The sequence below is a fragment of the Aspergillus tanneri genome, assembly GCF_003426965.1.
Source record: "Aspergillus tanneri strain NIH1004 chromosome Unknown AapTan_8_pilon_pilon_pilon, whole genome shotgun sequence".
In the NCBI taxonomy this organism is placed as follows: domain Eukaryota; kingdom Fungi; phylum Ascomycota; class Eurotiomycetes; order Eurotiales; family Aspergillaceae; genus Aspergillus; species Aspergillus tanneri.
This window is the reverse complement of record NW_022984635.1, coordinates 158374-176127: the sequence shown is the minus strand read 5'-3', so window position 1 is coordinate 176127 and position 17754 is coordinate 158374. Positions and strand designations below refer to the sequence as shown.

The following is a 17754-nucleotide window of genomic DNA, read 5'->3' as shown; positions in this document are numbered from 1 at the left end:
CTGCTCAAGCTCCGCGCAGAGAGAATTAACGCTAACATCTTTGACCTCGAGAATTCTCCTCTGGGCATATTCTTTCCAATCCCAAAGTATCGGCTTCAGGACATACTGGCTAAGTTTGCAAGCTCTATATGGCCCTGCATCGATGCGAGTGATGTGACCGTTCTGTGGCAAATGCTGCTCGACATTGAAGCCAATGCACCCGCTGCCTAGTGGCTGCTATCGCGACCGGTAACTACATAAACTGTAGATAACTTTGTCTAGTTGCAAATAGACCACACCCAAGAATTTCCTGGCTCTGAAAAGCGCCTGTCATCTGGACGTTCAAATGAAGACATCGGCTCGTAATCCCTACGCGTTGCACTCCTCCCTTTGGAGAGCCGATGGAGAAGGGACACTTTAGTTGCCCAAAAGGACAAAACTACAGTTTCAAGCCATGCGAAAGATATTATTTACTATTCCTTTTCATAACGAAGCATAAGTACTCCTAAGAGTGCAGTTAGTCATATGTTGGTTCATATCCTTCTACTTTAAATAGCGAGGCTATCTGACACTAGCATCCATATTTCGAGGAATGGCCATCATGGAATGCTGTTGTGATTGAACAGGTGTACATTGTCTTCACTGGTGTCTAGCCCAGCCCCATAACTCTGTACAATTGCTAAAATCCTTAGTAGTTGTCGCGGACGGTGTTAAATGTCCGGTAGTTTGCTTCAATGTTTGAGATTATTTCTGCAATGCGGCCGCAGGCTCGGTAGAATCGCTATGAGTGCGAGAGAGCGAGTAAACAGTCCATAAAATGGTGATCAGAGACTTGACCAATATAGGATGCTGTGGAGGGTAAAATTGGTTATTGTTCACCGGGCATACCAGCGGCCCCAATTTTAGCATGTTCATGACTAGATAACCATATCCCACAGTGGCTTCTCATTGCAGGACAGTAACCATTATGCAGAAATCAAACTCAGAATGTCCCATTGTGGATTTAAAATAGTATATTAATTTCACAACCACACTGGCTTCCCAAAGCTATAAATACATCAGCCGCCAACGACTCTGAATCTTAATTTATTGTACCATCATCCACGTATTGTCATAGATCAAAAATTCAAGCCAAGTGTCCAAATCATAGAATACTCTACCGCGCACCAAGGTGGTCTGCAAAGCAAAATTGGGATTCTTCCTGCAGTCGCTCTGGTCCCACCCATCCTGGGTAAGTCGAGCCAAGTTCCAGGGCGTCAGAGCCGAAGCAGCACTGGACCAGGTATCTTGTCCGCTCAGTGGTGCAGAACATGGCTGACTACAATATCCATAGGTGGTAGAGCGGCCGAACAACGATGAGAGAAAGATATTAGCTAAGGAACCATTCAAACCCTTGGTTCCAGAACTCCAGCGGCTGGACGATGAGAACCCCCTTTTGCTGCCCAGGCAGTGCGGCTCGTGGGGCTTTATCGACACCTGTGGGATTCCTATATTGCCAATTCACACGGACAGCCAGCGTTAAACAGACAGATGGGTCGGGATTATGCCAAGCAGGAAACTCTTTTGCTATACTTCCGGGAGGCTTTCCAGAAAGTTGTCAGAATAAAGCTAGTCCATATTGGGACATCATGTGAAGTATATAGTGACGTGGCTATATAAGCCATGCCTCCAGAAGAAGAGGTGTAAGGAGAAGATCCTTCTGAATACGATCAATTCGGACCTCCTAACTAGTATCCCATATAATCTGACAAAAGTCCGGGAGTGTATCATTGAAATATTTGAGAGCTGGAAGGATGTAGAATCGGAGCCGTCAATGCCTTCCCAGGATGGGCTAGTCCCAGGCGACGAACCCCAAACAAAGACTGATTTAACTAAGCTTTCTGCTAGGCGACATACTATACAGGGTCTTGGCTCTTGTGGTCTGTTCGTGTTGTGAACCAACGGTAGGTCAGGGGAATTGACATTGAATAGAGAGAACCAAGCGAGGAATCAATACAGGTAGTATAGTGAGCAACAAGCTTATTACTATGTCTCTTTATAAAGTGGTATGGCCATGAATTTCCAGGCTTGATTCCAGTAATTTCCTTGGCAAAATTTTGTAGCATTGAATGAGATGGTGGAAGGCCACGTTCAGTAGGAATATTTATTATTTGTTAAGCTCTTTGGCTGTTGGTTGTTAAGAAAAGACTGATTCTCATGATGCTCTTGTAGATGGCTCTCTATACCGCGGTGGTGTCTTGACAGCGTTGATAGGTTAACCCCATGTTTTTCAGCTATTTTGTATAATTTATTTTTCCTCCCGGTTTCAATGATTTTATATCTGCAAGCGCTTTTTTAATTGAGTGCATATTGATGATGTTGTAACCATTTGAAATGTATGCAAAAAGTCGGTGTGTTGACGAAAAGCGGGCGAGTGGTGAAAACGGTCATCATGTGATTGGGCATAGTATTCCAGACGCTCCTAGACGCTCTCAGCGATCTCAGAGGATTAATTACCATCTACTAAGTGATGGAAGTGATGACGAAGCGCTGACCGAAGACCGTATTTTCAAAAGGCCTCGTTTGAGCAAACCTAAAGAAAGTCCCGGGCCCATTACCCCAGACGATTCGGCAAGTGAGTTAGATCCAACCCGGAGTTCTCCTATAGAATAAATTCCACCGACAGAGTTTCCAGATTTGGAATCATCTTAAGTCTCTCAGCGCTCTACACCATCCTCGTCAGCACGCGGAAGACCGCAAAACCATTCGCTATGGGCACAGTTTATCGTGAGCTCACTCACAGGGTGATATGGAAACACTATGATCCGCCCGACTTAGCGGTGCGGACACCTTAATGAGAATATAGGCTTAGTAGGCTCAGTTGGTTGAGATACTGCGATTCCTGGAGTTTCTACTGAATGATATCTACTTCCTAGTTAGGCTAACTAGTTGGTCTGTAGCTGGTAGAAAAGCTCTCTTCGCATCACTTCCCCTGAATTTCACAACACCTTCATTTGCCTTTTGATAGATAGAAAATATAGGTTAGCACGATACAAAGAAGCTGAACTTCTAATATATCTACATGCTTATATATGGCTGTGAAATACTCTTGCCATAGACGTTAAACAACCTCGAGTAGACCTTCGTGATATAAGTCTTGACGCGGTTGATAATAGTAAGATTGGCGAGTCGACAGAGCGGTTGGAGACATTCCTACGCTGTTACTAGGAGTGGTGGCACGGATTAGATGGCGAAGAGTCCAAATGGTTGTAATGAGCAATTGGATCTATAGCCCATATTAGAATAACTAAGGAGAGGTCTGCAGCGGATACATCATTACCTGAAGGCTTATAAGCCAAACATTACATGTAGTTCCAACGACTGCGACCACTGTTAGTATAATAGCGATGGCCAGCATTCGATAAGCTGCACGTGTGAGGCGTAACTGTGATGGATGGTCTGCAGCAGCGAGGCGGCTAATGTTATAATAGCCGGCAGCAATGGCGAAGTAATCTGTTAAAAAAATAAACAAAACAATGTTATGTAAACGATTCAACACCAGAGCGCTGAGAAGTGTAGTCACAATTGTCCCGGACACTGAGAAAGCGGCTACAAGGTAGGTCCGCCATAGTGCAGATCGTGCGCTATACCATAGATGATGCACTCGAAGATACTGCAGACCTTTTGTCACCGACAGTCTGTTGCCCAACACAGGAAGGGAATCATACCTCCAGGGCTGGCGGGAAGGAGCTTAGTATACCCGCCACAGCTTCCTGTCCTACTAATACTGTCGTGTCCAGATTAGCCTCATCCCACAGAAGATGCTGCTAGCATGAAGGAAAACCAACCAGGCTTAATCGGGTGGCACCAGAGCAGAGCCATTAGAGTCGTAAGTAAAATTACCCCTACAGCTGAGATCGCCACATCGAGAATTCGATATAGTGAACTATACCCAAAGCTCCGACTAGAAAAGATGAGACGAACAAGTCCAATAGACAGCAAGACCGTAGCCAAAACGGGGCTGGCCAGTGGTGGGAGAGCCATCATGGACACATTGGTGGGGAATCGATAGAACATTTGGTGGCACTATCTTGCTATTTCAGCGGGTCCTCCGGCCTTTATGCTCAAGATATGTCACGACTCTGGGCCCAGCACCGCTATTACGCTGATGGTTGCGGTCCTTGGGCCGTAGCCGTAGAGCGGAGCGTAATAACAATGGGCTTGAAATATTGAGAGTATTGCGCCCCTGGTGATGGCCATCACCGGAGGAAATGACCAGTAAGCCCATTTGCCCCCCCTTCCGGGATGATATCACATGGAGTTGGATTACCAAAGTAAGATAATACCGGTTCTGGGAGACTTGCTGCTCTTGTGAAATGGAGGCCGGCTCTCAGGATCACGAAACTCGGACACTATTTTTTAAGGTGTATTTTGTGTTTGCTTCTGCAGATTTACGAACCATAGACAGCAAACTGCCTTGAGCTGTTTTATCTTAGGGCAACTTACCTTCTATCAAAGCAGCTGTCACAGAGCCTGGACAGGAAATAGACAGCATTTTCTCGCAGGAAAAGCACTGAAGAACAGCATGTCCTGGAACCTGTTATCTATATATGGCGGGAGCCATATAATATAACGTCTAAGCCTAACCAGGGCTGCTCTTTCTACCTTCTAGGTTAAATGTGGATAGTAGCCGTGCCCGCTTGGATATAAGAGCATTAATGATGCTGGATTAATTGCTCCTAAAACCGGCTCAGTTGCCTGTAGCTCTTATGATCCGCAGATCTACATTATCTGGCCAGCTCCATTGACTTAATATCTGGATACATTATAAAGTGAGTCGAATTGAAGACTGTGCATGTTGCAACTAATAATAAGATGCCAGCAATGGTCTTCAAGGACGGCACCCAACATGATCTTTTTCACGCAAATGGCCTCTCTTTGTTGGATCATGTCAACTGAAGTGAATGTTCTGATCTTATTTGATAATAGTATGGGTGATGTAGGCTGCGATTTTATAAGCCATTTCTATCAGCTATTGTGTAAAGAGCAACCGATTCCACGATGGACTGGCTGAACGGGCAACTATCAAAGCCTGATTCCACATGCTTTTAGCTCTCTAGCAGACTGATGGATAGCCTGTATGATTCACTGGCCAGACTTCTTCCACGCGTTTGCTATAGACATGTTATCACTGACGATTGTTGCCAGCTCCCGATTGGAGCCTGAGGTATGTTGGTTCTTTTGAACCAGTTGAAAAACCAGGCCGATTGCATAATATAGTGCCATGCGTTCGGCGGCATACACTAACCAGTACTTAATTGAGCCGATGCAAATCTGTCGCGATACCATGATCTTGAGACTCTAGTCTATGGCTATTGCGGCCGCTCCTAGTTGGTTATGTTGTCCTGAAGAGTCTGAAAAAACAGTAATACCTGCCGTCATTTGCCTAGCTGAGGCCTTGGCCTTGGCTTTCTCTCGGTCGGGTTCGATACGATTTCGATAAAGGCCGGAATTCGCCATGGTGCTAGCGGTCTCGGGTTAAAGGTCTCCGGGGCCTGTAGTTGGCCTAGGTCCATCGTCCGCATGGTTTCTGCTAACAGGAACCGGGGGTTAGGATTCCTATTTCCACTTCGTATACTAGCTCGTGCTACCACACCATGGACTGGGTGGTTTTCGGGCAGCGTACTAAGGCGGGCAACCACGATCTGTGCATGTCGCTTTAATCGCAAGTGGGTAGGAAGTATATAAGATTCCACCTCCAGCGCTGCTGTTGAGGTTGTCCTGAAGGCTAAGAGCACCCGGATAAGAGCGGTCCTTTGGACTGTACCTAGAAGTCGCAGGTACATTTTGTCCGTAAGTGGGTTGTGCTAGACTGTGGATGTGTAGTCTGCTGTTGGTTTCACGCATGCTTGGTAGAGTTGTTGATCTGTTCCAGCCGGAGATATCTTAGTTCTCCCAGTATTATACTAACCTTAGTTGCTTGTTTAACTACCTGTTGTGCATGGTCTTTCCATCGCATCTTCATATCAAAAATAGCTCCCAGGAGTTTCGCAGTATCGGCTGGTTTAATAACCTTGCTATTTATGATAATCGGTCATGCGCCATGTATTTTCTTACTCCAGATCAGGTGGACTAGTTCTGTTTTTTCTGCAGTAAAGGAGGAGCCTGTTTGCCGAGCCCATGCTTTCATTTAGGAAGCTTTTTTATCCTAGACCTTCAGTTTCGCCTCTGCCGATGTGCCGGCTCGCTACCGGAAGTAGCTATCGATAAAGGCAGATGCTCCGCCATTGTAATTAACTAGCTAATCTACTAAGTCTGAGTTAAAGAAACCGAAGTGAATGGGTAACAGCAGAGATCCTTATGCTAGACCTGTGTTTTCTAATAGTAGAATCACTGTTTTGAAGTTATTGAGCCCACAGCAATTGCAGCACTGCCATCCGCGAAGAGGCTCGAAATTATAGCATCATCGATGTCATCGTTGTATACGGCATTCACGCTTGATAGCTCATGCAGCACAATAATGTATTGGAGTCTGGGTGAGCTTGTACAAAGTCAGCTGCTAGTCGCAGTTCATTCACTACATCACAGGATATTAAGCGTGTAGGACCTCCAATATATCTATTTAACGTGCACAAACAGGACAAAATAGAATCGTCATAGACGCATGTCATCTATGGTCTAAATTCTATTACTTCTAGTGATCTCTATAGTATTTACTATACGTGGCTTATAGCTTCATTACTGTGGTGATTATTAAGTTAGTAATTTGATGACCCTGTACACCTCGGTAAAATGTATGAATTGTATCTAAGGTGGCGATCCAACGAAACATTAAACGCAGAGAAGGAAGGAAGAAAAAAAGAATTTTATCGTACAGGAACTATGGGAAATTTTATGGGATCAACAGTGAATAAAGCAGTCTTAGTTCCTCAGGCAGGATTCGACCTAAGCTTTGACAGTAGAGAGCACTAGTGAGGTCCATATTTTGTTGAGAATACTCAGCGATATGCTTAATTAGGAAATTTCACCCATGTGGGTATATGCAAGGTCCATGTATTATCACCAGCCCAGCTATTCCGTTTATCTCGACTACTCTACAATGGTAAGAAAAATAACTCATGTAGCCATACCCGTTGTTTAAACTTTGAAACTGCTGTGCAGCTGATTGTGTCAGTTGATTTTTTTGATTCTGTTCTCATTATAGGGTATGTTACGTGCAACATATAAGTCACATAATTAATGCTATGCTGACTATATATCAAAGCAGCTTCGTACCAGACCCTATCGGAATTAACTGCTACTGTGCCTACGCTTCAGACATATCTATGGCCAGCTCACCCAGGTAAGCTTGCTAAAACCAATCTCAGTGCAAAAGTCTTCCTGTACTTATATCATTGACTCATTGCTGTCTAGCATGAAAACTAGCTCCTGTGCATTACGGTGTCCAAAGGATGAGGTATCCAAATTCCATGGAGGAGCGCCGAGCAATGTGAATGAACTATTGGGAAAGGATGCCCCGCAAGCTCAGGCAGATGTACAGAGTATTGGATTTGCTTCACCACTGCGTCAACGGCTCGGAAAAGAACCTCTTATTGTGATTGAAAGCATCGCAACTGAGGTTCCAGAGGGTAAAAGGACACAGTCAGATGTAGCACATGTGGTCGCTGCGCTATTTGATTCTAATCCAGAGCAGCGGGATCGCATTCCCCGACTATATGCCAAGACATGTATCGATACCCGCCATATGGCGGTGGATCCTTTGCACTCCGATTTTGACAGAGCCATGTCTATCCGCAAACGTATGGATCTTTTCGTTAGGCATGCAGCGCCACTAGCTATCAAAGTTTCTTCGCGCGCCCTAACCGCCAGTCGAGTTGTAAACCCTGTTACAGATATTGGAATGTTGGTCCTGGTGACCAGCACTGGGTTTGTGGCACCCGGTGTGGACGTTGCCATTGTTAAGGGCCTGGGTCTTTCTCCTTCAGTATCACGTGCCGTGGTCAATTTCATGGGATGTGCGGCAGCCATGAATGGACTACGACTAGCAGCTGACTTTGTACGAGCTCACCCAGACTCCAAGGCATTAGTGTGCTGTGTGGAGTTATCAAGCGTGAATGCCGTATACAATGATGACATCAATGATGTTATAATTTCAAGCCTCTTCGCGGATGGCAGTGCTGCAATGGTTGTGGGCTCTCCCTCTCCCACCTGTGAAGGGCATAGGGAACAGCAAATTCATCTAATGCCAGGAGAAATAATTATTCGCCAGAACTTCCACAATTTAGTGGATGAGACCAGTGACGGGATTACCCTCGGCATCAATCACAACGGCATCACCTGCGAGCTATCACCTAATTTACCTTCATATATATATACTGGTTTAGCTCCTGTGATTAATAGGGTGTTGGCCCATCAGAAATTGTCACAAGCAGATGTACACCTGTGGGCTATTCACCCAGGTGGTCCGAAAATCATTGAGGAATCGGTTCGGTCGCTGGGGCTAGACAGTCAGTATGCGGCAAAGAGCTGGGAAGTGTTAAGAAAGTTTGGTAACATGCTGAGTGCATCTTTGCCATTTGTACTGGAGCAAATGATTGCCGAGGCCAAAATTGAAAGACCGCTGTCAAGAGGTCTTGCATTTTCTTTTGCTCCAGGAATCACAGTTGAAGGGATGGTGTTTGAAGTAGTCGGCATTGGAATTGACCAGTCAGTGATTGGATAGTGGTGTCAATATAATTTACCACATATCGGAGAGATTATGCGTTGCCGCGTCGAATATTCAACATATTCAAAGCAGCTTATTCAACTGATTAACGAACAACTGGGCACTTATAAAATAGTGCAAAATATGCGCATTATTTAGTTGATGGAACTTATATATGAAATTGTTTCTATATAAGTTACCTCTATTCGGAAGATTAGGTGTTTTTCGCCTAAATATTCAACATATTTGAAAATGATCGGTTCGGCGATTATTTAGCAGTTCAACCGAGCACCCACAGACACATATATATATATATATTTCTAAATTTTATCAAGTTTAAAGTCCTAACCGAGCATCTTCGGCTATGAAAGACGACGGGTAGTAGGCTATAGCTCTTTGCTCTTTCATATGTATATCTGATGACGTTCTATGCCTTTAGCTCGCTTAGGGCTTTCGGACCACCTTGGCTGGCCCTCCTTGGTTTCGGTACAGTATGGTGTCACTCGCCAAGCGAGCCACCCTCCCCCTTTAACCACCTCCTGCTCGTTCCTCCAAGATGTCTAGTCCGCATTCATCATCTCTTCGTGCCCGTTCCAGCTTGCGACTTGTCTCTCGCGCGGCAGCCCACCGTTGTGTCCTCCAGTAAGCGTAGCACCGCCGCCGTTGCTATGGTCTCTCCAACTGCCGTCCCTCAGGGTATTCTTCATGCATCTTTCCCTGGCCGAGAGGAATCTCTACGGTCTGCTACTCGCCTCGAGAGTTCTGCCACGCAATCCCCGCATCGGGGTGCCCATTCTCCAGCCGAGAGCCGCCGGTCCAGAGCATGAGCCCCGATCTCATTGTCTTCGCCGCACGGAGCGCCTCTTCGACCGGCAGGATAGTGACTTCGTCCGGAAAGCGGGCGTCCAATGTCGTCACGCTTTCTTCAAATCCACCGTAGGGGTCGATCGGCAGGATCTGGCCTCGCGGTCGGGCCAAATGCTGCCCAAGCGACCACGGCCCGGGTGCGTGCGGTTCGGCCCATACAAGATCGTCCTCGGGCTGTTCCCCTGGTTGCGCATCCTGGTCTCCATCTCGTAGACTGACCGGGAATATGCGCTGCGCCAGCTGGCCTTCGGCCAGTCCGAGCAGCCGAGTGGTGTATCCCAGTTGCCGCGCCTTGTGAAGCAATGCGCAGGCAATTATAGATCAGCTACACGCCGACGGGTGTGGTGCGGAGCATACCCGTCACCGCTTGTGCCTGTCGGTTCACCGTCTGCTGGATCTGGTCCACCTGGTTCTTCTGACCCTGCCACCACAGCTCCGCGCCATACAGCGCCACGGCTTGCACCGTTGCCATCTGCAACTGGCGCACCAGGCCCGGTGGCAGTCACTGCTGCCGACACAGAGACGGCAGATGACCCCCGGCCGACCAAGCCTTCTGCAGGCGAGCCCGATAGTGTTCTTGGAGAGTGAGCCCGGTGTCTAACCAGAATCCCAACCATAAGTTAACATGGCCAATACAAAAAATTCGCCAATATGTTAGATCCCATTCAATTTTTTCTTTTTCCCTAAGATGCTTAGCTATTGTACGACAAAGCTTACCGTTTGCGGTATGATTATAACAAATAGCAGCCCCAAAGTTTTGTACAATTCCATAGTCTTTTAACTTGCCTGGAGTAGAAAACTTGGTCCATGAGCCGCAGCTAGTCCGGCAGTGAGAAATCATCCGAGGTGGCTGTAGAAGGAAAGTCCCATACAAGATGGGACCAGGTCGAGGTAATGAGGCAGCGTGAAATATAGCGATCAATTGCGTATTCTGGGGGCAGTGCGGAGTGGATCTCCTCATGGGACGTGACGCGGCGACACCCATACAGTATAAACGCGCCCCCAGTGGCGGCCTTGCGGCCAAGTCGAGGCTTGTGGCTTGCATCGCCGGGTTCATAGTCAGCCTCATCCTTCATGCGATTAGGACTCCCTGCCAGTCGAAGCTGCTCCTCCCGGTCCAGACGGTCCTTAAGATCGGCGATGCCGTCCAGAATAGCCACCCAGTGATCTCCGCCAACATAGTGGAACTCCGAGTCACTTACGCGCATGCTCCCGCATTCGGAGCGTCCATCGATTGGGTTCTCCATCACCAATCCCTCTGCGGTGATGGCCTACCTGGGCCCTGATGGCATATCGCCTCCTTCGGGAGCCAGGCTCGCTCCAGTTCCCGAACTCGGCATCATGGACATGACCAGGTGTTTGAGCTAGAAAAGGCGGCCATGCGTACTGGATGGAACCGCTAGAGATGACTTGAGCACACCGGTGGTGGTCGGCGTATGTCAGGAGAACTTAAAGGGCGTACCTACTTTCGCCGTCGACAGGCGTTACACGACAGCTGCGGTTTATGTCGGCGGCGACTAGGATTGGGAATCAGTTGCAATGTTATTGCGTCTGACGCCTCAGGTGCTCTGGATGAGCAAGTAAGTCGCCCGCGGGTTGAATCAGTGTTTAACGTGTCTGATGCGGTGATGATTGGTTCCATTGTGGCCCTCCGAATCTTTCTTGGAGCCCACAACTAGAGGTCTTCCCAGCTCCTTGTGTGATTAATGTTCATGTACCTTCCTGCAGAGCTATTACAAGCAGTGTTTGATAATGTGGGAAGCTCCTCTTCAGACAAGGTCATGCCATACTGATAGTTTAGTTACTCTATAAGGATCAATGGACGCTCTACAATATCACAAACTAGCTGCGAGTTCACATTCTAAGACTGCATACAGAGATCGCTTTCCGGCCAGTTCTTCCCGAAACTTTGAATCGCAGACGGTTGGAAGCAAAGAGAATATTTTAAATCTTAAGGACATCGATATCGTACGTACGAAGCATACGCATATTATACTGCCCACACACAGGGACTCCCATTTTGTTTGATTTACTGGGTAGAATCCCCAATTTGAAGTGGTCCTTGTATAGTGACACTACTCTCAGCTCTTCTATAAATAGTTGTCGAATCCTGCATTAACTCTTACTTCCCTAAGAATTGAAGGCGACCCGTACAATGCAAACAAAGGCAATGATATTTCACAACTCGCTATACACCCATATCTTCGGGATATTTACTTACATGGCTTATCCTCTAGATAGCCCACTTGCTCGTTCCAAATCTTGGAAGCCTTACCATATGTCTGCAAACCATAAATCCTTGGGTGATCCCAAATTTGCCAAGACTCCAAAATCTGTCTTAGCCGAAGTTCTGTTCTTGTAGATCTCTCAGAGCTCCCCCGACTGTCATCGTTTAACTTATCGGGGTATAGGTATAATGGCCTGGTTATCTTGGGACAGTCCCAGTCACTGAAGAAAATCACCATATTTAGGCCAGTTATCGAATTGGGCTATTTTCACAGACTGGGCCAAAATATTAAGGAAGTATACGTCGATGTTTCAGCAACTAACTTCGGACCACAGCCCAAGATCCAGCTTCCACACCTCGAAGACTTTGGTGCTGACCAACTCACTATGTTTTCTTCCTTTTCTATTTCCAACTAACTTTTCGCTGCTGGAAGAAGTGTTCATTGAGCGTGGCCAACAAGACAAGTCTTATGGGAATTTACTGGAACTCGTTAACCTTGGAGAGACCACAAAGCTGACAAAGGATGATGACTCTCTTCCAAGGTTTTCCAGCCGAGTCACAAATACTCGAAAAACTTGAACTGCCTATGGGATAGGGACTTTAGTAAAGTTATGTGTTTCAACCTTGGTTAATATTACTGTGATCTACCCATTTAACAGAGACTGGTTTTACCAATCGATTTGGTTAGTGGATTGAGAAGGAGAAGTTTCATAATCATCATCGCAGGAATATAGCATACCTATTGGGAGTCAACCATAGCAGCTTTGAGTGTAGATCATGATTGGTATAGTATTCTCCTGAACTGACTGGTGAATAGGATACTGTAGAAGTCTCGGATATTTCCATTTTCTTTATTCTGTACACTTGCTCATGAAATTTGCTAATTTTGTGCAATATTAATTTCCTTCTACCTATGTGTTATGCGTGGGGTCGGTAACGAGCTGAATGGCGCGCTACGGTACGAATAGGAATGTACACAGGAGGAAAGGTAGGACCACGTATATCGCAGAGCTAATTGCTGACCTTCAAGAGTTTAGGTCAGGACCTGCGCAGGTTAAGTAGTGTCAAATAATATGGGCGTTGGTGGACCAGAATCATGTGACTAGATTGGGGTAAAACCCCCGCGGAGCACACAAAAAATGATCAATCAAGAGTATCCAAGAAGAGCCCAACCAGCTCAATTCATTCAAACAAGACCTTTTTACCAATCGCACTCTATTCCTCTTCGGGACTAGCCGTATATCCGACAGTAGTTAGTTAACTTTTATAACTAACTAGTTATATTTGCAACTGACTAAGCATTCTAGCCGAGGATCAAACTAACCTGAGAACCTCCGGGAGCAGCCGGAGCGGTGGGTGCGTGCTCAGTGAGCAATCCGTGAGTGCCCTGGAGCCCTTAGGGATCGTTCACCTGCTGCCCTCACAAAAGCGGTGCCACCCGTATCGGGCAACCGGGCGGGACTTGCAGAACAGTTCACTGTATTACTACTACTGCTACTATCGAAAACCGCCTATATTGCTACCCCTCTCGCTTTCTTAGTGACACAAATGCCCCTTCCCCTTCTATCAGATTGCCACTGACGACGTCACCATAATACCTGTCTATGGTCAATGCCTCCTTCACAATGCCATATTTCACAATATATACCCTCGAATCCCCCACAACCTGAGCCACGCAATTATGCCACGGTGTGGGGATATGCAATAAGTGAGAAGTAGAAACTCTATCATCATCGCTCTCGCTCTCGCCTCCATCCTTACCAAATACAGAATCCAGTGTGCTAACTGCGCGCACGGTCTTGGAATCAAATAGCCTGATACCAAACTTAGGTCCTAAATTATTATGTGCATGAATAGACAGTCGCAGATAATCCGGAAACATCAATTCAATGAAGTTGGAATAGGCCTGATTTCGCAATATCATCTCGAACGACACTTTAGCGGCTAGCTTCTTGCGTCGAGAGCGCGATAGTGATTGGGTAAGTGGATGCTGATCTAGGTCTTCGAGCATGAATCGCGAGAATCCGCGATATAGGGCCAACGTTGGGCTGTTTTGGGAGTCAATCTGAGTTCGTAGGTTCTCTCTTGAGGGCTGGCAGCCTGCTATTAAGATACGGCGGCATGTCTCAGCGATTTCATCGAGCGTGGTTGGCAGGTCGTGATGGAGCTGTGGAAGATTGAGTAATTCGTCTTTGTTCGCCGTGGAAGCGAGGACGGAGTGATCCAGATTCAATAGGTCGATGAGGGACTGAAACTGGACACGATCATGCTGCCCGTCTCCAGTGCATGAAGCAATGGCTTTATTAAGCTCTTTTAGATATGCCCCATATTTGTCCACTATTCTATCGTCAACGCCAACTATCAACCAGTTAGCTTTGATTGTCCGTTGCGGTGGCAGGCACTAACGTACTGCAGTCGCTGAAGACATGTCCATCACTAATAATCGAAATCAAAGCGCCGGGTGAATATATACGTTCAACCTGTTGAACGAAGAGATGTAATCGACGCAGAGCAATTTCTTCTCCTCGGTCCGGGAGAACGCCCATCACCTTATCATGGTTGGAGGATTTGCACGGGAAGGCCGGAAGACATAACTGAAGTTTGAGTCTACGGGAAACGAAGAATCGTACCTTTAACGCAAAGTACGTTCTGCCTTGCAATTCCCATTGATCATCCTGCACGTGGTAACGGAGCTGCTTGTCGAACAGATTTACAAGCTGTTCAACTGTTGAATCAACCGAAGTCTCAGGGATTGTGAGCGGGATGACCATATCCATATTCAAGCGTTTCAGAATAAGCTCGGCGAAGAATTGGTCCAAGGGTAGGTTGCCGATGGAGTATCCTGCAGTACTGGGTTCCAGGATCAACCCAGCAATGCTGTTCTGATTCACATTGCTCCTTTCATAAATGTTGACTTCCTGAAATCCCAGGTCGGCATTACTTTCCAACCAGTAAACTCTGCAACCGTGGGGAAGCTTTGAGTCTCCAACCGCGACTGCAGATCGAATCTTTATCCAGTGTAATTGGACCCATTGAGAATGTTGCCCTATGCAACGGACCAAGTCGCCGTTGGCATATCGTACATAAACTGCCAGGGCTCGGTCATAGATTGATGGTTTGCTACCTGTGCAGCTCACAAGAGTGAATCCCTCCATGATGAAACCTGTAGTGTGCTTCACTATCCAAAGGGAAAAAGATCTAAAACTTGCAAAAGACCAACGGGCATAATGCTGTTATGCTAGTAAGACTCCATGGACAGTAAACTAGATATTATTTAAGTCTCGGATTCTCTCAATACGATAATCTCCCGTGTGTATTTGAGCACGATTGCTCAGATTATTACGCAACACAATAGGTTATTAGAAAGAAGCACGGATTGCTTTTTTCTCAGCTCCGGTTTAGGCTATCGTGGGTCGCACAACGGATTCTTAGAGGGTCTAGAGAGTAGGGATGGGCCCATACCATTGTTAGTCTGTTTACTTACTGAGGGGTCTCAGCACGCTTTAGTATGTGACAACACAAGGAACTACTAACTAGTCCGTGTCCGTGTTGCGTCGGTTCCAGACAGTTGGCTTGGAATTTACAATGCTTAAAGGCACAACATGTACTCGGACACCGCAGCTTCTCTTTTTTACGCCCTTTACCGAGACATACAAGCGGAAATACCTTTAATAGCTAGTTCGGACAACAGAACTCCCCACTACGATATTTGACATGTTAAATATCTCAGTTCGTGGTTGCCGACGTGTATTTCTTTGGGTTTATCTGCAGATCGATGTACAACGATGATCTGGTACGGGCTCCCCATAATGTTTGGCAAAGGCCTTCTGGCAATCCCCTTCATCGGCGTATTAGCCATTCTCTGGGCTGTGCTCCCTCCTCGCCACCCTCGAAATATCCCTGCCATCCCATTTTGGGTGACCTTACTTTCACTTTTCTGGGACATCGATCAAGAGCAAATCTACAAACAGTATATCCAGAAACCTCTACGAACTCATGGGGCGGTAAAGATCTTCTTTGCAGGGCAGTGGAATTTGCTTGTACAGCGATCCAGTTACCTAGCGGAAATATTCAAGAATGAGGAGATTTATCAGAAAAGTGGAAATCAGATAAAGATTCCCCATAGTGTACTTGCGGAGTATTTAGGTATGGATTTCTTTCTCTCATGTCCTATACTTTCTTTGATTGGGTAGCTGCAATTGGTCGAATTTCTGAGAACCAGCTATAGGTGACAACATTATCTCGTCTCGAGACAAGGATTGGCGGCTTTATCGAGATCATTAAACCCGGTCTTCAAGGCACCTTCGACACAAAGCTGATAGTAGCTAATGCGCAAAAGCTGTGCTCTTCAATTCAGGCATTGCAATATGCAACTGGAAACGGTGGAGTACCGGTCCAGGACCTCGTACAACAGTTCACTATCGCCAATGTATTGCATGTCATCTTGCAAGCGGATCCGAAAGTCTGTATTCAACTTCCAATTAGATATCGGCCACTGACCTGGAGTTATAGAAAGCCACAAATACCGATGAACCATACCTCCATCAACTACAACTAGCCGTGAAGAGGGAAGTATTCAAGCCGATTTTCATGAACTTTCCAATTCTGGACAGGCTCAGTGCGATTATCCCGTGCCGTATGCGGGCTAGGAACATGGTGAAGCAATTTTCAGCTGAGTTGGAAATTTGCATTCGCCAGGGACAGCCGGACACGCTGGACTCACCAAAATCACGAAATCTTGGAGCACGGTTGATAGCAGCCAAAGAATGTGGTATTATCACGCAAAAGCAGTTTCAGGATAATCTGAACGTAATATTTGTTGCTGGGCAGGAGAACCCCCCAGCTCCTGTTAATATCGACGCTGTATTTGCTAGCCAAGCATCCAGTAAGTGCTCGCCACTCTACAAAAATAGCAGCCTAACCAAACGAGGATATACAAAACTGTTTGAGAAACGAAATCGATACATGCAGCATCGCAGAACTATCCTATAATACTATCAACAACCTACCCTACCTTACCTGTGTCATTTACGAAAGCCTCCGCTTGCTGCCCCCCATATCGCAACTTATCAATCGCAGAACATCTCAAGACGTAATACTTGGAAATGAAATCTACATCCCGGAAGGTACTTACATCGGATACAACTGCTACTCAACTAACCGCGACACTCAAGTCTGGGGTCCAACAGCGGACGAATTCCAGCCGGAACGGTGGGGTAGCACTAATTTAGAGATTTTGCAAAGGAACAGGCAAAGAAGAGCCCGCGCGGAATTCGTTTCCTTCCATGGCGGGAGTCGGGCGTGCTTGGGAGAGAAGTTCGCTCTCCTGGAGGTGAGAGTGGCGCTCGTTATCCTTACAAAGAGATTCTCTTGGACATTGGATCCTGAGTGGCCGGATCGGAAGACGCCGGTGAGTATTCCCTCATGATGGTGCCAACTAGAGAACTATTTTATCTAGCCCGAACCTTTCCTCTTAAGAATAGCTTAAACTCGAACTAACCTAAGGTGTATAAAGGCTGGGCCATTTTATCCGCGAGCCGTCCGATTAATGTTCGCCGAAAGAGTATAATAAATGAGATAGCTTGAAGTGAAAAAATTGACTCAAAATTGCGTAATAGTAAGTAAACGTATATATCTGTTGCCAAGCCATCCAAACCAATTTTTCAAACTAAACTCCGTTGACGATTGCCATCCAACTACACGCTAAGCCAAGCAAAAGGGCTGAACAGTAGATCTTCCCGTCTGAATCGCCACATCTAGAGAGCTTTTGCGAAGATTATTTCCCCTAATTGCCAGACTGGCATTCCTTTACTTTTTTGTGATGGGGATCTAATCCTGGGTTCGGAGGAACTCGGAGATATTTGTTCTTTATGGGTCTTGGAAAAAAAAAAAAAAAATGAAAAGGGAAAAGAAAAAGCAAGAAAGAATTAAGCTACAGTTTAACACAGACACAAAATTCGTGAGCATATTAGAGAGTGTAAATCCAAGCATTTAACGC

At 46.3% G+C, this 17754-nt stretch overlaps 3 protein-coding genes across 3 annotated transcripts; 2 read left to right on the top strand and 1 right to left on the bottom strand.

Annotated features, from left to right (window-relative positions):
* Positions 1 to 7057: 7057 nt before the first annotated feature.
* On the top strand, positions 7058 to 8680 carry ATNIH1004_010694 (type III polyketide synthase; the record flags this gene model as incomplete). Its single annotated transcript, XM_033575262.1, has 4 exons — positions 7058 to 7060; positions 7120 to 7163; positions 7223 to 7300; positions 7372 to 8680. 4 exons carry the CDS (start codon positions 7058 to 7060, stop codon positions 8678 to 8680), a joined length of 1434 nt encoding a protein of 477 aa, XP_033421117.1.
* A 4595-nt stretch (positions 8681 to 13275) lies between these two features.
* On the bottom strand, positions 13276 to 14911 carry ATNIH1004_010693 (isocyanide synthase family protein; the record flags this gene model as incomplete). Its single annotated transcript, XM_033575261.1, has 2 exons — positions 13276 to 14114; positions 14167 to 14911. The coding sequence occupies 2 exons, from the start codon at positions 14909 to 14911 to the stop codon at positions 13276 to 13278; spliced, it is 1584 nt and encodes a 527-aa protein (XP_033421116.1).
* A 654-nt stretch (positions 14912 to 15565) lies between these two features.
* Positions 15566 to 17184, top strand: ATNIH1004_010692 (uncharacterized protein; the record flags this gene model as incomplete). Its single annotated transcript, XM_033575260.1, has 4 exons — positions 15566 to 15883; positions 15985 to 16218; positions 16269 to 16641; positions 16931 to 17184. The coding sequence occupies 4 exons, from the start codon at positions 15566 to 15568 to the stop codon at positions 17182 to 17184; spliced, it is 1179 nt and encodes a 392-aa protein (XP_033421115.1).
* Positions 17185 to 17754: the final 570 nt, after the last annotated feature.